General features: G+C 61.7%; 14 protein-coding genes across 14 annotated transcripts; 7 read left to right on the top strand and 7 right to left on the bottom strand.

Moving 5' to 3' along the window:
* Window positions 1–28: 28 nt before the first annotated feature.
* On the top strand, window positions 29–1,012 carry MRET_0950 (AHA1 family protein; the record flags this gene model as incomplete). Its single annotated transcript, XM_027627577.1, has 1 exon — window positions 29–1,012. One exon carries the CDS (start codon window positions 29–31, stop codon window positions 1,010–1,012), a length of 984 nt encoding a protein of 327 aa, XP_027483685.1.
* A 51-nt stretch (window positions 1,013–1,063) lies between these two features.
* On the bottom strand, window positions 1,064–4,642 carry MRET_0949 (uncharacterized protein; the record flags this gene model as incomplete). Its single annotated transcript, XM_027627576.1, has 4 exons — window positions 1,064–3,376; window positions 3,475–4,461; window positions 4,502–4,537; window positions 4,574–4,642. The coding sequence occupies 4 exons, from the start codon at window positions 4,640–4,642 to the stop codon at window positions 1,064–1,066; spliced, it is 3,405 nt and encodes a 1,134-aa protein (XP_027483749.1).
* A 166-nt stretch (window positions 4,643–4,808) lies between these two features.
* On the bottom strand, window positions 4,809–5,270 carry MRET_0948 (uncharacterized protein; the record flags this gene model as incomplete). Its single annotated transcript, XM_027627575.1, has 1 exon — window positions 4,809–5,270. One exon carries the CDS (start codon window positions 5,268–5,270, stop codon window positions 4,809–4,811), a length of 462 nt encoding a protein of 153 aa, XP_027483748.1.
* A 109-nt stretch (window positions 5,271–5,379) lies between these two features.
* MRET_0947 (DnaJ subfamily C member 9) lies at window positions 5,380–6,249 on the bottom strand (the record flags this gene model as incomplete). Its single annotated transcript, XM_027627574.1, has 1 exon — window positions 5,380–6,249. One exon carries the CDS (start codon window positions 6,247–6,249, stop codon window positions 5,380–5,382), a length of 870 nt encoding a protein of 289 aa, XP_027483753.1.
* A 62-nt stretch (window positions 6,250–6,311) lies between these two features.
* Window positions 6,312–7,367, top strand: MRET_0946 (CTD kinase subunit beta; the record flags this gene model as incomplete). The annotated part of the gene is made up of 1 exon (XM_027627573.1): window positions 6,312–7,367. The coding sequence occupies one exon, from the start codon at window positions 6,312–6,314 to the stop codon at window positions 7,365–7,367; it is 1,056 nt and encodes a 351-aa protein (XP_027483752.1).
* Window positions 7,368–7,375: 8 nt separating this feature from the next.
* MRET_0945 (multidrug resistance protein, MATE family) lies at window positions 7,376–8,929 on the bottom strand (the record flags this gene model as incomplete). Its single annotated transcript, XM_027627572.1, has 1 exon — window positions 7,376–8,929. One exon carries the CDS (start codon window positions 8,927–8,929, stop codon window positions 7,376–7,378), a length of 1,554 nt encoding a protein of 517 aa, XP_027483751.1.
* A 106-nt stretch (window positions 8,930–9,035) lies between these two features.
* Window positions 9,036–9,953, top strand: MRET_0944 (mitochondrial carrier protein; the record flags this gene model as incomplete). Its single annotated transcript, XM_027627571.1, has 2 exons — window positions 9,036–9,917; window positions 9,945–9,953. 2 exons carry the CDS (start codon window positions 9,036–9,038, stop codon window positions 9,951–9,953), a joined length of 891 nt encoding a protein of 296 aa, XP_027483750.1.
* A 168-nt stretch (window positions 9,954–10,121) lies between these two features.
* MRET_0943 (ATP-dependent RNA helicase DDX10/DBP4) lies at window positions 10,122–12,314 on the bottom strand (the record flags this gene model as incomplete). The annotated part of the gene is made up of 1 exon (XM_027627570.1): window positions 10,122–12,314. The coding sequence occupies one exon, from the start codon at window positions 12,312–12,314 to the stop codon at window positions 10,122–10,124; it is 2,193 nt and encodes a 730-aa protein (XP_027483757.1).
* Window positions 12,315–12,407: 93 nt separating this feature from the next.
* Window positions 12,408–14,120, top strand: MRET_0942 (uncharacterized protein; the record flags this gene model as incomplete). Its single annotated transcript, XM_027627569.1, has 1 exon — window positions 12,408–14,120. The coding sequence occupies one exon, from the start codon at window positions 12,408–12,410 to the stop codon at window positions 14,118–14,120; it is 1,713 nt and encodes a 570-aa protein (XP_027483756.1).
* A 60-nt stretch (window positions 14,121–14,180) lies between these two features.
* Window positions 14,181–15,329, top strand: MRET_0941 (solute carrier family 35, member E1; the record flags this gene model as incomplete). Its single annotated transcript, XM_027627568.1, has 1 exon — window positions 14,181–15,329. The coding sequence occupies one exon, from the start codon at window positions 14,181–14,183 to the stop codon at window positions 15,327–15,329; it is 1,149 nt and encodes a 382-aa protein (XP_027483755.1).
* A 56-nt stretch (window positions 15,330–15,385) lies between these two features.
* On the top strand, window positions 15,386–16,120 carry MRET_0940 (SAC3 GANP domain protein; the record flags this gene model as incomplete). The annotated part of the gene is made up of 1 exon (XM_027627567.1): window positions 15,386–16,120. The coding sequence occupies one exon, from the start codon at window positions 15,386–15,388 to the stop codon at window positions 16,118–16,120; it is 735 nt and encodes a 244-aa protein (XP_027483754.1).
* Window positions 16,121–16,179: 59 nt separating this feature from the next.
* On the top strand, window positions 16,180–17,874 carry MRET_0939 (nucleus protein; the record flags this gene model as incomplete). Its single annotated transcript, XM_027627566.1, has 1 exon — window positions 16,180–17,874. The coding sequence occupies one exon, from the start codon at window positions 16,180–16,182 to the stop codon at window positions 17,872–17,874; it is 1,695 nt and encodes a 564-aa protein (XP_027483343.1).
* On the bottom strand, window positions 17,871–19,172 carry MRET_0938 (DnaJ domain protein; the record flags this gene model as incomplete). Its single annotated transcript, XM_027627565.1, has 1 exon — window positions 17,871–19,172. The coding sequence occupies one exon, from the start codon at window positions 19,170–19,172 to the stop codon at window positions 17,871–17,873; it is 1,302 nt and encodes a 433-aa protein (XP_027483344.1).
* Window positions 19,173–19,424: 252 nt separating this feature from the next.
* MRET_0937 (small subunit ribosomal protein S4e) lies at window positions 19,425–20,549 on the bottom strand (the record flags this gene model as incomplete). Its single annotated transcript, XM_027627564.1, has 3 exons — window positions 19,425–20,078; window positions 20,283–20,351; window positions 20,391–20,549. 3 exons carry the CDS (start codon window positions 20,547–20,549, stop codon window positions 19,425–19,427), a joined length of 882 nt encoding a protein of 293 aa, XP_027483352.1.
* Window positions 20,550–20,581: the final 32 nt, after the last annotated feature.

Raw genomic sequence — 20,581 nt, 5'->3', positions numbered from 1 at the left:
TGGCTGTGAGAGACGCCATCGTTACACCATGTCGACGTGGAACAAGCACTACCATTGGAAGACAAAGGGATGCACGCCATGGGCGAAGGAATGGTTCACTAGCCACCTTGTTGGTCAAAAGGTGCCGCTAAGCAAAGACCCTGACGCATGTGTCAAGGTCGACAAGCTCACAGGCTTTGAAGGTGACGTCGAGCTGGGCAACAGGAAAGGCAAGCTGATCACTATCTACGAGTGCGCTATTACTCTTGCATGGTCTGGCCAGACAGAGGACGGAACGAGTGCAAATGGTACTATCAAGTTCCCAGAGGTGTCGCATGAGAACGAAGACAATGACGAGGCGTACCTCTTTGAGACCGAGCTGCTTTCCGAGTCTTCGAGCGCTGCTTTGAGCATGTACGAAGTGGTTCGAAAGAAGCTTGTTCCGGCTCTAGAGGAAGTGTTCCATGGTTTCCGTAAGGACCTTATAGAGTCGCACGCTAAGGACCTGGGGCATGATGACGAAGGCCAAAACGCCGCCAAGACATCCGCACAGGCTGCACCAAGCGCGGCTGCATCCACCCCATCTGTAGTTGGTGCATCGCGCTCCGACAAAACTGGTGGTTCTGTATCTACCAGCGCAGCAGAGGTCCGCGTCGCCAGCCACCTGGCCATTAGCCAGGCGGATCTATGGGACTTGCTTACCAATCCGCTTCGGATCCCCATGTGGAGCAAGGCACCAGCGCAATTCTCGCCGAACGTGGGCGCCAACTTCTCACTGTTTGGCGGCAATATCTCTGGCTCCATTGTTCAAGTGACGGCGCCGACTAGGTTGACACAGACGTGGCGCATTCCGCAGTGGCCAGCTGGGCATCATGGTACTCTCACGACGGAGCTCACGCAGGGTGATGACTCGACCAAGCTCGAATTGGTCCTGAGCGGTGTGCCGCTGGGCGAGGAAGACCATGCTCAGACAGGCCTGGAGACGTATTATATCCGTGGTCTCAAGTCCATTGGCCTCGGAACAATTTTGTAGAATGCACCAAAATGCCGGCGTGGAGACACGACACTGTTTTTATCTATAGGACTAGAGTTCGTCATGAGTGAGGTGAGTCGTCGTATTGGACCGAGATGCGCGAGGTCCGGGTCGGACGCCGCGTACCATGGTATTCTTTAGGCCACTGCTTTGAGATTGGGCAGTTTCGCTGGCCATGCTCGATGACTCTGGCCGTGGCGAGTCAGAGGTCACCACCACAGGCAAAGTTGTGGGGGGCAATGAGGTCATTAGACTCGATGTCGTCTCAGACGACGTACTCGAGGATGATGACGACGATGATAATGTCGAGTTAGCCACTGATGAAGAGAGTGTCGTCGCTGTCAGGGGAATGGACGACGATATGGCAAGGGTCGTGCGGTGGCTTTCAGAGGACGTCGCGGGACTCAACTTGGGAGATGTACGTGTTGTCGTGTTCCCAGTCACATGCATGGCATCGAATGATGCTGGGATCGAATGAACAGATTCGGGCGTCGATGTATCGCTAGTCACGGCGCTAGACGCAGACGTCACTGAGATCGATTGAGCAGACTCAGGCGTGGGGACCGCAGTGGTAGTATGACTAGATTCAGGCGTCACTGGGATTGACGGAGTGGACTCAGACGCCGGCGTAACCGTAGTCGCGTTGTTGGAGGCCATCGACACCGCTTCGATCGCCGACTTGCTCGATTGCGTCGATGCCGCTTCAGACGTAGCCTGGCTAGGCTCTAACGAAGGTGCCGCTAGCGTTGTCTGCGACTTGGAGGACACATCAAGTGTCTTGGACAGGTTCGCTACTGAGCTCGGCGTGAGTGAGTCGGTTGAGGCCGTTGTCAAGTTGTTTCGCTCCGTTGACTTCGAGATCAACAAGGACGTCGATAGCGTGGAGCTGATCGATTCTGTTGTGGTAGGCGTAGATTCGATCGAGTTGCTGGACCTGCTCGGCTCCGTCGTCGAGGGAGCTGAGACGACCGAGGTCGTCAAAGGTGTCGGCGGCGTGGGAAGCGTGTCCGTGTCGATAGATGAGCTTACAAGCGTCGACGACAAGAGCGACGAGATTGATGGTGTTGCGTCAAGCGACTCAGACGAGGTGGGCGCCATAGATGCAGACAAGTCGTTTGAGGTAGCTTTTGAGGTAGCGTTGACACGCTCGGCGTGTATGGCACTCGACAAGAATGCATGACCGTCCACCACGGCCGGAGGAATATCGCCTACTGGCAAAATGGTCGCCATGTTTTGTCCGTCCTCGTTTGAGAAAGTCGGTGCTGGTGTCGCTGTTGTGGAAGTATCCCGCCGCTCTAGGGGCGATGGCAAAGAGGCCACATCACGGAGCAAGCCATCGTCAGGGAGACTTGGCATGCCCAGCGCTAGACGCGTTCGAACAATGTCGTCACGCAACCTCAGGGTGGAGTTGACGAGCGTTTCGCGACAAAATTCGGCCAGGCCATCGAGGTTGTTATGCATGAGGACTAGAAGTGACGCGTATTGTGCTTTGTCCTGCACTGTTGAAGGATGCTCACGAAGCTCTGCGGTCAATTGACTAAAAGCAGCCTCGGCACGCTTGAACAGCTCCACGACACTAGTCAGCAGGGTCTTTTGCTCCGTCTGCAAATCAGGTGCCGTGGGACTGTCGAGAGGCTCGCCAGAGAGCGAGAGAACCTGCATGGTCTTGTTGTGTACTTCTTCGCGGAATATCTGGCCGCGGCGCTTCATAACCATGTCCCAGCCCTCGTTTTCGTAGATCGTGCGCTGGAACTCGGCCTTTTCCATGACTTCGTTAAACTTTTTGAGCGCTTCGCGGCTGCGCTGTCGGATCTGTGACACGCCGCGCTGGATAATTTCTTCTTCGGACTTTTGGCTGGCATGAAGAACCTGACTAATACCCTGACGGAGCTCATCGTACACATCAATCATCATATCCACCTCGTCTGTCAAGCGGGTCTGCATCATCTCTTTCCACTCGTCGAGTGGCATGGATGCATTCGCCGCTAGAGTCTTGGCGGCACGCACTGTACGCAGAAACGAGCCCGAGATGCCGTGATCAATCGTCATGGAAAACACCTGCTCAAGACGCGAAGGAATCTGCGTAAACGCCATACGACGACTCTCGGCAATCTCTTTGAGCAGCTCCTGCATAAGCGAAGCGGCCAGCATCGAGATGGCGCGTTCCTGTTCTGACAATACATCATCGGCCTCCAAAAGCTCGGCATCTAAACGCGCTTGCATCACATCCAAACGCTCACCTGACTTGGGGTCTACCCCACCTGACGTGGTTGCAGCGGCCCGAGCCTCCACATCTGCCTCGGCCAATGCCTCTGCTATGCTGTCGTCGTCTGTTCTGTTATGGATCACATCCGACTTTGTATCCTGTAATAAAAATGTATTAGATTCCATCTGCGCAATCGAAAACAACGCTACAAAAGTAGCGCACGCACCTGGTCGGGCCAATCAGGTCACATACGTACAGCCTCTTTACCGTGTTGGTACGCCTCCTTGATGCCATCAGCGACTGTCTTGTCCCGCATGCCGTGCTCTTTCATGGCGCTGTCCACGGCATTGTCAACTTTTTCGTACACCTGCTTGGCGGCGTCCTGCACTTTGTTCACGACCGAGCCGTCCTTCAGGCCGGATTTCGACAGCTGCTCGTCTACCGTGTCCACGGCCTGGTGGTAGGTCCCCTGCACCGATTCCGTGATCTTGTTCGTCAGCGAGCCATCGCGGATGCCATACTTGCGCAGCGTGTTCGCCACGGCCGTGCTCACCGAATCGTGCATCTTCTTCACATGCGGATGAGCGTGGTGGACATAATGATGGTGTGCAAAGGGGAAGAGGGTGTGGCGAACGTATGCATACGCATTGTACAGGTTCTGTTTGATGCGAGGGTGCAGCTTGTCGACATAAAACTCGGACGATGCTTTCTGAGCATCAGACAGCTGGTTCAGACCCTTGAGCACGTGTGGGTGCACATCCTTGTGGTATGTGCGGACGTACGGATCCAGGATACGGCCCATTTTCTTCACATGGGGGTGTACATGCTTCTTGTAGTGGTTATGTACCGTGCGCTGATGCGGTAACGACCACTGGTGCACTTGCTTGTATAAGGCACGCGCACCTGGTTCCACGTGCGTCCAGTACAAGCTGTGCGCCTGCTTGGCCGTCTTGTGCAGCACAGGCGACGCCTTCTTCCAGGCATTGTGCGCGGCGTTCATGTACTTGCCTGCGTATGGCTCAAGGAGGGCGTGTGTCTTGCCAGCATACTCGTGAAGGACGGGCGAGACGTGCGCTTGCATCGATGCCATTTCGCGGCACACCAGCAGCTCATGGTGAGGGTTGTATGAGAACGAGAATGGCGTGGACGAGCATCGGTACAGTGCAGCGTAGATCAAGTAAAAGATACTGAGGCGAACGATCCACCGAGTGAAGAAACAGCTCGAGGCACTCTGGTGGGACGTCTGTCGGTTAGCCCTGGTTTCACTACGGGTCATCACGTACCTTGGCAGATCGGGATGTCTTGCGCGGCTCATCCTCCTGCAATGGTTAGCTATTCACAACATGTACACGTACAGCAAAGCGGATAGGCGGTGTCTTTTGCGTCATTGGCAATGGCATACTTTGACGAGCCTTGCGAGCCATGACGGTTGGGGGCGGAAGCTGGGGCACAACCGCTGGCCCTTACCCGACGTGCTGACTAATCCACGCACACACCTCCATCCTGAGCCACGTGGTATAGACGTCCGAGGGAGGCTGTGTGATGCCAGATAATCGATCGCTATACGAGGCGTGTATATACAGAATCATGTTAGGCAAAGAGGGCGCCGGCCACGACGACAGCTGACAGGGCGATGAGGTACGAGCCGCTCTGCATGCCCCAGAAGCCCAGCTCGATCGACGCAGCTGCATCATCCGCCGACTTGATCTCCTCACTGGTGGGAGATGGCGTGTCACTGGCGGGGTGCTTGGACGAGGCAGATTCAAGGAGGGAAGAGGCTTCTGAGGACGACCTTTGAGCGCCATCAATGGCATCGCTATCCGTCGATGGACTTGTCACGGTCGAGACCTTAGAGTGGCGTCCCTTGGCATGGTGGCCACTTGAGGTGCTGTGGTGGGACTTGGAGTGGTGTTGGCTGTGGTCCAGGTTTTTCGCAAAGGATGAGCGCTCCATCGGGCCGCCCACACCTGAGCTGGCCAGACTAGCAGGAATACGTGCAAGTACGGCAGTCGCGAGGACCAAGACCAAAATAGCAGCCAGGTGGATCCGCATCACGGTAAGCTAGTGGCACAGAGTGGGCAACCTCGTAGGGTGGCCCCATGTGCTAGTCGAACGGGCCGCTGTGCGCAACCCTAATCTCTCGGCCGAGATAAGGGCTGTCTTACTGGGCACGACGCTTTTTGCGGCTCTTGGTGGGCGGAGCGTGCTTGGCCTCGAGTTGGGTCAGCATGTCGTCGAAGGCATCGGCGCGCTTGGACGCTTTAGCTCGCATGGCTGCCCGTAGGCCCTCCAAGTCAACGTCCTCTTCCTCAGTGGGCTCCGGCTTTGTGGGTGTATCGCGCTTCTTTCCGAATAGATTGTCCCATACACCCAGCTCTTTGGCGTACGCTTCGGCTTCATGGGCCTCAGAATGAGCCTTTTGGCGGAGTGCCTTGCGCTTTTTCTTGCCTCGGTCCGAGAAAAGATCGGACCATGCGGGCGTTGGTTCGAGATCGTGGTGTCGGAGTGCGTCATGGACCACGCGAATGAATCGCTTTTCGTCGTCAAGAATATTGGAGCAGGGTACGGCAGCAAAGATGCCTTCGAGCGAGCCCTCATGATCGCGGTATGCCTGTAAGATATCGTTTCTTTCTTCCTCCGAGTGTTGGTACGAAGCCTTGAACTCATCCAGCGTCTTGGCATTGACTTCGCCTGTCCACAGCGTTTTGAAGTACTCGTTCCAGTCGACGGGCTCGTCGCTATCCCAGATAGAGTCGCTTGTCGAGCCTGTGGCATCGTATCGCTTCCTGCGCTTCTCATCCGCTAAGATGCTGTAGGCAAACCCCACTTGCTGAAACTTGCGTGCTACGGCCTCGGCGTCGTGGCCGTGTTGCGCGGCCTTGTCAGGATGGTACGTGAGGGCGAGCCTGCGATACGCCTTGCGGATGGAGTCGGCACTAGCGTCGTGTGCGACATCGAGCACTTCATACAGGTCTACATCTTCCGAGAAAAACAGACGCATAGGATCCTCTGCGGCAGGATCGTGGGACATGGTGGCTGGAGGCGAGACGCGTCGCCTCCACATCGAAACCCGCCGGCGGTCGTTTTTTCACCATGGCCGACCGCAAGGCCCAAGTGGCGACGGTCACGGACACGCTGTATTTCACGCCGTCGCAATGGGATGGATGTATGGCCCGGATGCGTGGGGATAAGATATCGGCACTGAAGTGGAATCAGATGCAGATGGCGGCATGCTCCTTCATAGCGGCGGTGGGTGCGAAGCTGGGCTGCCCGCAGCGCACTATAGGCACGGCGCAGCTGCTGTACCAGCGCTTCCATCTATTTCATGCGCCGACGGATTTTTCGTTACATGAGGTGGCTTTGACGTGTCTTTTCACGTCGGCCAAGCTCAATGACACGCAGAAGCGCGTGCACGAAGTTGTGTTGGCCAGCTACGTGTTTCGGTATCCAGAGCTGATCTCGACGCCCGACAGGGGCGATTGGATCGCACATGCGCACGTATCAGACGTGGATCAAGAGATGCTGCATCGTGAGCAGACCGCGATTGTGTCTCTGGAGCGCCTTCTCCTGCCTTGTGTGTGCTACAATTTCCAGCTGCGGTCGCCGCAGATTCTGTCGTGGACGATCAAATTGGCGCGCCACTGGCGCCTGTCCAAATCCGACGCCGATGTGGCGTGGCGCATGGCCTGTGACAGCCACCGCACGAATGTGGCGTGGCTCTATACCCCCCTGACCGTGGCGCTTGGTTGCCTGTATGCCCAAGAAGCCATGGCGCGCGGTGCGCCGTATCCATGGCATGAGACAGCATCGTGGGGCGTGGCCCTGAGCGATGTGACGGACGTGGCATTGAAGCTGCTCGAGCTCTATGTGCAGCACACGCCCGCGCTCTACATGAGTGCGCGGAGTGAGCGCCGCGTGGTGCCGCCGCATGCCGTGTATCCGCCGCCCTTGGGCCTGCTGGCGTGGCGAGCGCCGACCGCTTCGGAGATGGAAGCGCGCCTGACGCAAGCGCAAATCTATCTGCGCCAGAAGCCGCTGGACGAGCGGGCGCCGCCGCCGCCGCCGCGGTCCTTGGACGCGCTGCTCCCGCCGAAGGCGACCCACGATGGGGCGCGGATTATTGCCACGCGCTACATATTGCCCATCTAACCAGGTATCTACATGACACTCGCGCGCATGGTGCGGTGCACCTTTTGCATGACCGAGTCCCAGTCCATATTGTACACATACCACAACGACAACACGGTGCTGTACGCCAGGGCCGTTGTGAGGCCCCACCAAAGGCCGGCGAGGCCGAGATGCCACGGTCCGAAAGCGAGCAGCAAGCTCACAGGAAGGCCGATGACATAGTAAGCAGTGACATTGATCATGGCACTGAGCGATTGGCGGCCACAGCCGCGTAAAATGCCGCCGACAATACCGCTGACGCAGTCGGCGCACTGAAAGAGCGCCATGATCGGCAGGACGGAGGCGACCATGCGCACGACGTCCTTGTCGCTGCTGAACAGGTAGCCGAGGTAGTTGCGTGTGCCGAAGACGACGGAGGAGTTGAAAACGCCGACCACGATCGAGAGCACCACGGCGGCATAGCTCGCGGTGCGAGCCGACGAGGCATGCATGGCGCCGAGCAGGTTGCCGACGCGCACCGACGCCGCGACGGCGGCAGCGAACGGAATTTGATACGTGACCGAGGAGAGCACGAGCAGGACCGACTGCGAGGCCAGGGCGCGTGTGCCGAGCGCGGCGGTGACGAGCCCGACAATTTCCCAGGCCCACCATTCAGAGGCCAGGCTGATCAGGCCCGCGAAGCCGAGGGAGACGCAGGTGCGCAGCGCTGCAGGATCCCACACGTCGCGTGAGAAGCCGCCCCAAGTATCGCGGCACGCCACGGCGCACTGCACGGCGCAAAGCCCAGCCATGAGCCACATGGATAGGGCACTGGCCATCGGTGCGCCCAGGAAGCCGATGCGGTACCGCTCGGGGCCCCACACGAGAAAGAAGTTGGCGATGGCGTTGAGAGGCGACACGATGATGAGCACGACCGTGGGCGCATGCATCATGCCCTGGGCCTGGAGGAAGCGGCGGCAGAGCTCGAAGATGGCGACGCCGGGCAAGCCGAACGAGAGCACCATGAGAAACTGTCGAGCATTGTACGCAATATCAGGGTCCTGGCCGAGCAGGATGAGGCCTCGCTCGGCATTGAGCCACAGGACAAAGATGAGCGGCAGCACGGCGAACACCATGAGGCCGACGCGCTGTGTCCAGAGACCCATGAGGTGGGGCTGGCGGGTATACGAGGCGGGCAGCAGGGTATCCAGCGCGGAAACGAGTCCGCTAATGACGCTGAAGCCTGTCACGTTGGCCGTGATGCCGGCGAGGGACGCCGAGGCCAGCTCGACGGTGCCCAGGTGCCCGAGACTCAGGACCGAGACGACCGAGAGGCTCAGCTCGAGCAGGTGCGTCGCGCAGATAGGCACGGTGAACTTGGCGAGCGTGCACATTTCGGGCCACACGTGCGGCGACGCATCCACCGGCACCGATGGCGCCGGTCGCACGGCGCCGTAGCCCGATGCGTTGCCCATGCTGGAGATGTGGGGCTGAAAGGCTGCGTCGCCTGTGAGGAGCGGCGTTTCTTCGCCATGCTCGCGCAGAAACTCGCCCGTAAGAAAGCCGGACAGATTCGAGCGGGCCGAGCCCGCCTCTTCGGTCATGGCACGGAACGCGGCGTGGAGCCGTGCGGCGCCGTGCGCCGTGTAGGATGCACGTGACTCGTTGGACGAAGGGCGGCGGCCAGACGAGGGCTTTCTTCGTTTCTGCATGTCGCCTCCGGTGGGCAAGTCGAAGGAGTCGGCCAAAGCGCGCCTGCTGGGCTCAGCGACGTCGGGTATCGCTGAGCTTCTCGTGTTCCACCCCGTGGACACGGTGGCCAAGCGCCTGATGAGCAACACGGACCCGCATGCCTCGATGATCAAGGTGCTGTTCAAGGACAAGGCCAGTGCGCCGGCGATGACGCGCTTCCTGAGCTTGTTCCCCGGTCTGGGCTACGCGGCTGGGTACAAGGTGCTGCAGCGCATTTACAAGTACGGTGGTCAGCCGTACTTTAACGACTACCTGTCGAAGCACCACAAGCACCAGTTTGATAGCGTCTTTGGCGAGCGCACAGGCAAGTTTATGATGAACGCGACGGCCGGCTCGCTGACGGGCATTGGTGAGATTGTGCTGCTGCCGTTGGACGTGCTCAAGATCAAGCGGCAGACGAACCCCGAGTCGTTCCGCTCGCGTGGCTTTGTGCGCATCCTGCTGGACGAGAACGTGAACCTGTACCGCGGCTGGGGCTGGACGGCCGCCCGCAATGCGCCAGGCTCGTTTGCACTGTTCGGTGGCAGTGCCTTTACAAAGGAGTACTTGTTTGGTCTGAAGAACTACTCGGACGCCACGTGGGGTCAGAACTTTGTCGCCAGTATCGCCGGTAGCATTGCGAGTATCACGGTCGCCGCGCCGCTCGACGTCGTCAAGACGCGTATCCAGAACGCCAACTTTGAATCCAAGGTAGGCGGCGTCACGATTATCCGCGACATGATCAAGCACGAGGGCTTCACGGCGTTCTTCAAGGGTCTGACGCCCAAGGTGCTGGTGACGGCGCCCAAGCTCGTCTTTTCCTTCACCCTCGCCCAGTCGCTGATCCCGTGGTTCGGCAAGGTGCGTATCTATACACTTACATGGCAGTATGTATAAGGTCTGTGCGTTAGTATGGCTCTCGACGCAGCAGCACGCGGATCAGTCGAGTAGGTACAGCAGCCCGCCCCACCAGGCATGCCGGCAAGCATGCCCTGTTGGGTGCGACGGTCAGGCGCAAATTACGACCATCATGTCCCGTGCGATGCGATACGTACATATTGGTATCTAGGCGCCGAGTAGACGCAGGGCCATGTCTTCTTGCGATGCCAAATCGGTCTTGGCACGCTTCCGCGGGGCTTCCTCCTCCTCCTCTTCCTCTTCGTCTTCCTCACCCGGCAAGACGAGGTCGAGCACTTCGGCTTCGTTGCCATAGTCGTCCTCGGTACGTGCACCCACGCCATGCTTCTCCGCGAGCAGACGCTCCATTTCTTTCATGCGCCGCCGCTTTTCCTGGCGCTTCTGCTTGGCGCGGTCCTTGTCCAGCACATCGGCCTCAGCCATGCGCTGCCGCTCTGCCTGTTCGTGCTCGTGGATCTGCGTCTGCACATCGCCCTGTGCGCGGAACGCCGCCTCGTCCTGGATCTCGTACATCGACCGCGGCATGCCCTCGTCGTCAAACACGACGCGATCGCCGGAGCCACGCAGCCCAGCCGACGCCATCGCCTTTTTGCTCGTGCCGCGCTGCAGCTGACGACGCGACAGGTGGGATGACGGTGGCTCAGGCTCGGGCGCCTCGTCCAGCTCGTGATCGGCCCGCGCGAGTGTCAGAAGGTCGCCATCGTCGTCCTCGGGCTCCGGCTGATCGAGCAGTGCGGCATAGTGGTCGCTCAGCACGGTCTGGTTCGTGCGGCCAAACAGGCGGTCGTGCTTGGTGCGGACGCGAGGCGACTCGTCTTCGGACGAGGACTCGGGGGCCGCCGTCGCCGCCGCTGCCGCCGCGGCCCTCGCTCGGGCCTCTTGGACGACCTTGATTTTGGGCGCATTGGGCAGGCCGAGCGAGGCGGCAAACTCCGGGAGCGGCAAGGCGACGGCGTTGAACGTCGCCTTGTCCTTGTGGAGATGCACGGAGCGGACGTAGGAAATAAAGGCCTTTTGCGCGAGATGCTTGAGTTCGGCGTCTTGGAACAGGAAGGCTTGGAGCTGGGGGGCGGTGTGCTGGATTTTGGTATCGCGTGCCTTGATGTCGGTGATGGGCACGTCCGCGTCGCGGAGGGCAGAGAGCATGCCCTGCTCTTCGCTGGGCAGCACGAAGAGCAGGGCTTTGCCGTGGGCATGGTATCGAGCCGTGCGACCGACGCGGTGAATGTATGTGTCGCGGCTCTCTGGCGCATCGACTTGGACGACCCAGTCGACGGCGGGGAAGTCGAGTCCGCGGGCGGCGATGTCGGTCGCGAACAGCGCTGCATGCTGACTCCGCCGGAAGTCGTCAAAGATCTTGAGGCGCCGAATTTGCTTCTGCTTGCCGTGCAGGGCCATGAGCGACAGGCCGGGGCGCAGCTTGCAGAACACCTCGTGCACGAACTGCACTTGGCGGCACGAGCTCATAAACACCAGGATCTTGCACTGCGTGTGGGTGCGCAGGAACGAAAAGAGGACGTCGAGCTTGCGCGGCAGCTCCACGACCATGTAGAACTGCTCGAGGTGCTGCGGCATGAGGGAGTCGGCCTCGCCAGCGACATACGCGGGATCGCGCAGACTCAGCCGCGCCAGGTCCTTGACGCGCCGCGTCTGCGTCGCAGAGAACAAGAGCGATTGCCGCGTCGATGGCAGGTGCTCGAGAATGGCATTGAGCGTGCGCGCGAAGCCCATATCGAGGATGCGGTCGGCCTCGTCGAGCACGAGTACCTGCAGATTCGACACGTCGAATCCCACCGTCTGGTCAAGGTGCTGCAGAAGTCGGCCGGGTGTGGCGATCAGAATGTTCATCTTGCGCAGGCGATCCTGCTCGTGCTTGAGGTCCTTGCCGCCGATGACCAGGCCGGCCGAGAAGGTGTGCTGTCCACCGATGCTGCGCAGCACGTCAAAGATCTGCATCGCGAGCTCGCGCGTCGGCGAAATCACGAGGGCGCCTAGGCCGTCGGCATTCGACCACCGCTGCTTGTACAGCTGCTCGAGCACCGGGATGAGGAACGCGAGCGTCTTACCTGACCCCGTGCGTGCGGCTCCGAGCACGTCGCGGCCGCGCAGGGCGATCGGCACCGCCTCTTTCTGGATCGGCGTCATGTCAAGAAAGCCCGCGCGCTTCAGTCCCTGCCGCGTGCGTGGCGAGAGGGGCAGGAGCGAAAACGCGCGGTCCTCGGGGCCGAGCTCGAGCGTCTCGCAGGCTCGCTGCAAGTCGCTGATCTCGCGCTGATCTGCCTGGCGCTTGCGTTCGCGCGATGCGCGCGTACGCGCCTGCATCGGGCGCCTACCGACCATGCTCGAGGCGAGACACGAAGCGAGGTGGCGCGGAAAAAAAAAAGCTTACATCGGCCGAGCTGCGCGAAGGACGACGCTTGCTTCTCCTCGTCGATGCTGAGGGCCAGCGACGTGTGCCGTCATGGGACGCGGCGCATGGGGATGGCCTCGGCACGCGGTGCATCGACGTCGACAGGCATGCTGCGTGTGAGGCCACGACGGCACGATGGGGTGTGGCGGTGTGTGGCGTTCGTGAGGCAGGTGCAGTCGTGGGCGGGGCACGAGCCGCGGGGTGTGGCGGAGGCGCTCGTGCGGGCGGGGCATGCGCGCCATCTCACGCGCGAGATGGCGCGGGAGATTTGCGAGAACTCGATGGCGCATCTGGACGTCAAGGCCTTTGTGCATATGACGATGGAGGCGCGCATGTCGTGGCACCGCCGTGACATGCTGCTGTGTGAGATGGTGCGGGCGCTGCTGGCCACGGACAAGATGAGGGTGTCGACGCTGCTGTATATCTTGCGTGCATCGCATGCGAAGTATGTGCCGCGCACGCGGGATGTGCTGCACGCGTTTCTGCAGGATCAGGGTGACACGTCGGCGCATACTCGGCAGCTGTGGCGAGCGGTGCTGCGGTCGCACCGCGTCGCGAGTGAGTGGCACAAGGTAGACGATGGGCTGCGAACGAGCGTGGCCAAGGAGGATGCGAGTGAGCTGGATGTATATCACTATACCCTACATCGACTGCGCTTCGAGTCGCAGGACAATGACAAGTACGTCAAGGCCGACGACGTGCTGGTCCACATGCGTCAGAGCGGCACGAAGCTGGACGACAGGACGCTGGTGCAGCTGCTGCACATTCTCATGATACCCGTGTACCGGGCGTACCGGACACACCAGCGGCCGCGCGTGGTGATGGACGCCGTGCGACCCGCGCGGCGAGCGATGCAAGCCACGTTTCGGTGGCTGCGTGGCGACGGTGCGAGTCCCACGCGGCTGGGGCGCTACCGCTTATCGGCGGCCGAGATCCTGGAGTTTGAGCTGTTTTTCGCGTACGTGCAGCACATGTGTCAGCGCCGCTACCTGTTTGCGCCGCCCGCCGAGCGATGTGGTATGGTCCCGGCGGAGCACCTCGCACCGCTGCATGCGAAGCTCGATGTGCTGTGCCGCGCGTGGGGAGAGCGCGACGTGCGTGTGAAGCGACTGCGCATCATGCTGCATGCGTCGGGCGGGGCATGGGCGCGCGCCTGCCGCGACCTCGAGGCATGGCTGGCGGACGATGCGTCGCAGGACGCCGCGTTTGAGCAGCGGCGCCTGATTGTGACCATGTTTGGCTATGCGTGCAAGCACACGCGATACGAACGGCTGGAGAGCATGGCCGAGCTGCTGCGCATCAGCGCGCGCTGCCACCTGTGGCGCGACGGCGCGTCGCCTGCGCCAGGCGCGACGCTCGTGCGGCTGTGGCTGCGCTTCGTGGTCGCATGGACGAAGTGCGTCGGTGTGAACTGCGGCCATGCGCGGCGCGCGCACATGGCGCGCAGCCGCTATGGCTGGGAGCTCATGTCCCGTGCGCTGCCGCATCTGACGGCGATGGCGCGCTGCATCCAGATCCCCTGTGCGCGCGTGTGGGATCATCCGGAGCGGTGCCGCTCGCTTGTGCGCGCCGGCCGCCTAGCCGGCGGGGATCTGAGCGTCGTAGATGCGTGCCTCGATGCGATCGAGGCGCCGCCGCGCATACGTCGCTGGGCGCACCGCGCGGCGTGCCGGTACGAGGCCGAGGCGCCCTCGTCGTGGGCGCGTCGCGTGGGTCGCCGGCGGCCTATAGATTAGATAAGCATAGCTCTGGAGGCTGACGGCCGGACGCGCGTCGACGCAGGGCGCTTGATCGCGATGCCGAGCGCGAGACCGCAGGAGGGCGGGACGAGCGTGCAGTTTGATGCGCGTCAGCGTGCGTCGTCCCTGGCGCTGCTGCTGCTGCTGTGTGTGCTGTGGTACACGAGCTCGGCGCTCACCTCGAATACGAGCAAGGATCTTCTGTCGCGGCGGCGAGCGCCGGGGCAGGAGGTGCGGGGGCCGCCGGTGTTTCCGTACCCTGTGACGCTGACGCTCGTGCAGTTTGCGTTTGTGCATCTGTACTGCTACCTCGGCACGCGGCGCGCGCTGCTGGGGGAGTGGGTGCTGGCCAAGCGCCTCGTGCGTGTGACGTGGCCGCAGCTGCGGGACATTCTCCAGATCAGCGTGTTTAATGTGGTGGGCCATGCGCTGGGGACGCTGGCGGTGAGTCGCGTCGAAGTGAGCCTGGTGCACACGATCAAGGCGCTCTCGCCGCTCTTTACGGTGCTGTCGTACGCGGTGCTGTTCCGCGTCCCGTACTCGTCACGCACCTACATCGCCCTCGTGCCGCTCATGCTCGGTGTGATCCTCGCGTGCAGCTCGCTGAGCAAGAGCCGGCGCGACGACATGGTCGGCTTCATCGCGGCGCTCGGCAGCACGCTCATTATCGTGGCCCAGAACATCTATTCGAAAAAGCTGCTCAAGCCAGCCGATACCGTGTCCACGAGTGCGCCTGAAAAGTTGGACAAGGTCCACATCCTCTTCTACTCGAGCGCGTGCTCTGTCGTGCTCATGCTCCCGATGTGTCTGTACTACGACGCGCGTCCTATGATCTCGCCCACGGCCCCGACCGTCGGCTTGCACGCGCTATACCTTCTCTTCCTGAACGGCACCGTGCACTTTGCGCAGAACATGCTCGCCCTCCAGGTCCTCGCGCACGTGTCGCCCGTCACGTACAGCATCGCGAACCTGTTCAAGCGCGTGTTTGTCATCCTCGTCGCGATCGCCTGGTTCGGGCAGAGCGTCACCGCGCCCCAGTGGCTCGGCATCGTGCTCACGTTCGTCGGCCTGTACCTCTACAACAGCGCGAAAAACGACGCGCCCCCGCCCCGTGACGCCGAGCCCGAGTCGCTGCCCATGCACATGCGCTCCCCGCCGCTGTCCACGACGCTCCCTCCGCGGCCGCCGCCCATAGAGAACACGTGATACGCTTCGCCCCCGCCGCCCCGGCCGCGTGCGTGCCTGGCCCCCTCCTCCACGTCATGTCGTGGTTCTCGCAGCAGTGGCACCGATGGAATCCGGCGGCGCAGACGACGGACGTCGAGTGGGTGGACGTGGTGTGGGGCCAGCAGCGGTACCAGGTGGCGCTGCCGAGCCTCGATGAGCCCCTGACGCTGCGGCACTTGCGGCAGGAGCTGGCATCCGTGTTCTCGATCCCGGCAGAGCGCGTGGTCGTCGTGTGGCAGGGCATGCGGCTGCGAGACGACCGCGTGTCGCTGCAGGACTATGGCATCACGACCGGCTCGCGCATCCACGTGCTGGCCCGAGACGCGCCCTCGTCGCAGCCCGCGACGCACCCGCCGCACGAGGCGGCCGCGCCACCGACGCCCGGCGCGTCCGAAGAGGCCCAGCACTGGCAGACGATCGAGCAGGTCGCCCACACGTGCCGCGCCGAGCTCGTGCCGGAGCTCGCGCGCTTCGAAGACACGATTCGTGCGCTGCCCGACGCCCCACCCGGCACGCACCAGTCCGCCCCCCCGGAAGATACGATGACGACGCCCGACGCCATTCCCTGCCAGCGCATCCCGTATGCGCAGCGAAAGCTGTCGGAACTGCTCCTACGTGAACTCCTACGACTCGACGGCATTCCCACTGACAAGGACGATATCCGCACCGCCCGAAAAGCGACAGTCAAGGAAATCCAGGCGTACCTCGACCGCGTCGATGCCGCATGGGACACGGCCCAGCACGACAAGGGCATCGTGTCGGATGTGTAGTGTGCATAGAAAAAGGGCCCGGCGCATGTGGAGCGACGCGCCACCCTCTCTCGCTCCGTATGCCGAGGATCGTCGCGTCGCAGACGCTGGCCACGGGGCGCGCGTGTGCGCCGAGTGCGTGCGTGCAATGGTCGGACGATGGCCAGGTGGTCGTGGCGACGAAGGAGGCCCTGCACATCCTGACGCCGCGCGTCGGCGCCGCCCTCGAGCACGAGGTCCTAGATGCGCCCCGAGAAAGAGAGTGCGCCGGAGCGTGTGCGCCCGAGCCCGTCCACGAGGACCCGACGGCCTCCGTCGTGCCGAGCATGGTGCTGGGCGGGCCTGCGTGGTACGCAGCAGCATGGTCGCCGTCGAGCGCGGCGCGGAGCTGCCTGTTAGCGACGATCGATACACGACGCAGCGTGCGTTTGTATGCGGGCCCGACGTGTCTGGGCGACGTCGACATGCCCCGCCTGCGTGACGACGACGACATGGCGCGGCACTGCACGTGTCTCGCATGGCAGCCACACGCGGCTGCGCCGGCCTGGCTCCTGGTCGGCACACGCAGCGGCCATGTGGTGCTGTTCCGCGTACAGGACACGTGGGAGTATGTCGCCCACAGCGTCGTGCCTGGGTGTGTGCGGGCTATATCGTGGGGCACGCACGTCATGGTGCATGCGGGCGAGCACCTCGTACAGCTGCACATGCCCCGCATGAGCGTCGTGGCGACGCGCCGCGTGGGCGCAGCTCACATCTCGGGGCTGGTGCAGCTGCGTGGCCGGTGGCTGTGGGCGACGCCACACGCATGCTGGGCGTGGGACGCAGACGGCCAGGTGCGCAGCGCGGATACGCGCGCATCGCATGCGGCCGGACACGACGCCACGCGCCTCATCCTGTCGGACGGCACCGCTTGGGACGGCGACTCGCTCGAGGCGTGCGCGCCGCCTCGTCTTTGGGGCTACGCCACCGATGCATCCGGATGGTGTGCCATGCTGCAAGAGGCAGACGAGGATGCGCCCTGGCGGTACGTCATCACCCACAAGCTCGCATTCACGCTGCACATGCCACCGACGCCGCCGCCCGTGCCGACGGACGGCGCGCCTGCCTCGGCCTGGCGGGCATGGGCGCTGTGGCGTCAGGAGCGGGGCCAGGAGGCGTGCGAGGCGCTGTGGACCGAGCTGCGCACCCGCGTCACGGAGCTGGACGCCCGCGTCGATGCACTGCTCACAACGCGGCCTGCCGCCGCGGCGTGGCTCGAGGAGCTGCGCCACGCCCACAGGTGGGCATGGTGGATTCACCTCACCTCCGCCGACGAAGCAGCGGCGCATGGCCTGCAGGGCCTGCCGTGGACCGTGACGTGGCTCGGTGGCGTGTGCCGCGCGGCGGCTCTGCTGGAGAGCGACGCGAAGGACGAGGCGTACGCGCGACGCGTGGCAGCGGCGCTCTTTTGCATGGCACAACAGGCGGGCGTCCGCGAAAGAACCTGCTTGGAGCATTACAGTCATCGTCTATTACCTCCTGATACCTATGCAGACTGGGTCCGTGCAGGTGCGCCGCAGCTGGACGAGGCATGCCCAGCATGCGGCGCGTCGATGGCGTTTGAGCTCGCGCCGTACGCGCGGTGCACGGCGCAGCACGTCTTGGATCGATGCGTCGCGACGTGGGCGCTGCTGGATGGCACCGATACCCTCACATGCACGGGGTGCGAGCGGCAGGCCTCGGCCCACACATCATGGAGCTCCTGCCCCGCGTGTGGCAATCGATGGCGCAGCTAGGACCGGTGGATGCCGCCGCCACTCACGCTGCGCTTGCTCTTCTTCTTCTTCTTCTGCGCGGCCTGAGCCACGAGATGCTCCAGCTCGCGACGCTCATCGTCCGACTCGTCGGGCTCGACGCGGCTGTAAATCGATCCAAGCAGAGCAACAGCGCGGGCGCGCTGGATGAGCACCTTGTCGCTCACGCCCTTTTCGTTCAGCACATTGTCGCACACACGGCGCAGGACGCCCGTGACCTCCCAACGCGTGCCGCGCCATGTGGCCAGCAGCATCTTGCCATTCACGTCCTGCTCAAGCTGCTGCAGCTCGGCCTCCGATAGATCACCCTTTTCCTGTCGACGGGCGAGTTCTTCCATACCAATCTGTACATTCACGGCACTGCCCATCACATTCCACGTCTCCTTGATCATACCACCGCGCTCTTTGAGGCGGCTCCAAAAGCCCGGCACGCCCAAAAAGTTGCCGCGCTTCGTCTTGAGCCACGTATGGCTCTTGGTCAGGTACACACTGCCGATCGTGTGCAGCAACTCGACACCGAACGACTCGAGCTTCAAGTCTTCGGCCTCCTCGCTCATGCGCTTGATAAACAACTGCGTCTCCGAGTCATCGTCCGCGCCGGGATGACGCGCATCGACATACGGTCGAATGCGGTCTTTGAGCTTCTCGGTCAAGTCTGCAATGCGCTTCTGTTCCTTTTCGGCTTTTTCGTGCTCAAACGCCTCGAGCTTCTCGCGCTGCTCGGCTGTGAGCTTGTGCTTGTGGCGCTCATGCTTGGTCGACGTGGTGGCGGCTGCAGCAGCCGACTCGTCCTCCGGCGCCGCAGCACCGGTGACCGTCTCGGGCGACTTTTTGAGGTGCTCGTTCATCTGGCGCTCCATCTCTTCGCGCTCCTCGTCTGTCATCATAATTTCCGAGGCGCGACCAAAGTCCCGAATCAGGCTAATTTCGCCAATCAGGTCGACAAAGCGCTCACCACCAAACAGGTTGCCAAACATCTCTGTGGCCTCCTTCAGGCCTACTTCGTCGGTCGGCTTCTTCTTGCCGTACTTGTCGTACGTCGCACGCTCATTCGAGTCGCTCAGCACACGGTACGCCTCACCAATCACCTTGAACGTCTCTTCGTCACCACCCTTGTCTGGGTGATTCTTGATGGCGGCTTTGCGATACGCTTTCTTCAGTTCAAGCTCCGTCGCGTCGCCACGCACGCCCAGTAGCTCATAGTATTCCATATCGACAATCTTTTCGCCATCGCGGCTGATGTTGGCGGGTCGGCTCGCCTCGCCTGCTTCGCTACTCATCAGTGGCAAGAAAACAATTTCGCGGCACGCACCACGCGTCGCCCCTGCGCCTTTTTCTAGCCACGTGGCAGCGATCCCTCTACGACACAGTTCGAAGCCATCGATTGGTTTTGGAGGACTAAGGAATACACAAAGCCCAATGCCTAGGCGGCATGCGGCCGCTAGACGCACTATACTCAATGTAGCACATGCTACGAGGGGCGCATGTGGAATACATAAGCTCAGCACGCGCCCCACAACTCCGCTCGAGGTTTAAGCCTCGCTCTGCTTCCTCAAGCGCAGGTCGCGCTCCTCGGTGATCGTGAGCTTGACACCACCGCCACGAGGCATCGAGATCCAGCGCTTTTCAGAGTCACCAATGACAAACACATTGTTCAGACGCGTCGAGAACTCACGGCCGGCGGCATCGCGAACGTGCACAATGTCAAAGCCACCGTGGTGACGCTCGACATGAATAATCTGACCGGCACGGCCAACGTTACGTCCACCCGTGATCATGACGTGCGCACCCGTGTCGAACTTGATAAAGTCGACCATCTTGTTGTTCTCGAGGTCAAACTTGACCGTGTCGTTGACGCGCACGAGCGGGTCAGGGTAACGGAGCGTGCGGCCGTCGTGCGTCACGATCAAAGGCACACCCTTGGCACCGAGCTGAACACGCTTGACCTTGAGGAGCTTGTACTTCGCCTCCTCAGGCGTGATGCGGTGCACGACAAAGCGACCCTTGACGTCGTACAGAATGCGGAAGTGCTCACCCGACTTCTCAATCGACACCACATCCTGGAAACCAGTAGGGTACGTCGGGTCGGTGCGCACCTTATTGTCGACCTTGATGATGCGCTGCATCGTGATCGACAGGACCTCACGGCCCGTCAGAGCGTACTTCAAGCGGTTACGAAGCAGAATCTGTCAGGTTAGTACATGTTCATGCAGAGAGGCACATAGACGCTGCCGTCCTGACAGGGTAAGAAGCATGCATGTAGTCAGACGCTAACGTGAGTTGTCCGCAGCACTGGTGAGCGCTAGGAAAGCCATGCATGTGTAGAGTATGGATCATCGTCCATGCAAAGACTCGAGTGGGCAGCGTCCATGGCCGTCAACGGTACATACCACCAGAGGGAGAGCCTCGCGGAGCTTGTGAGGACCCGTGCTAGGGCGAGGGGCGTACGTGCCGGACAGCTGTCATTGTTAGTCTGCGCGCTTTGTGCGCTCACATACCTTGTCCAGCATCCACGAGCTGGGAGCAGCAAGGTGCTTGAGGTGGTGCTTGGGTCCGCGAACCATGGCTACAGGGAAAAGGTGGAAGGACTGGAGTCGGCGCTGTCCACACCGAAGAAAACGACGCAGCGCCGTCGCTCGCTTACTTTCGGCCGACATTCGAACCGCTGTGTAGTTTTACCTCGCACGGT

The sequence above is a fragment of the Malassezia restricta genome, chromosome II, assembly GCF_003290485.1.
Source record: "Malassezia restricta chromosome II, complete sequence".
NCBI classification, from domain to species: domain Eukaryota; kingdom Fungi; phylum Basidiomycota; class Malasseziomycetes; order Malasseziales; family Malasseziaceae; genus Malassezia; species Malassezia restricta.
This window is presented reverse-complemented; position numbering and strand designations above follow the sequence as displayed.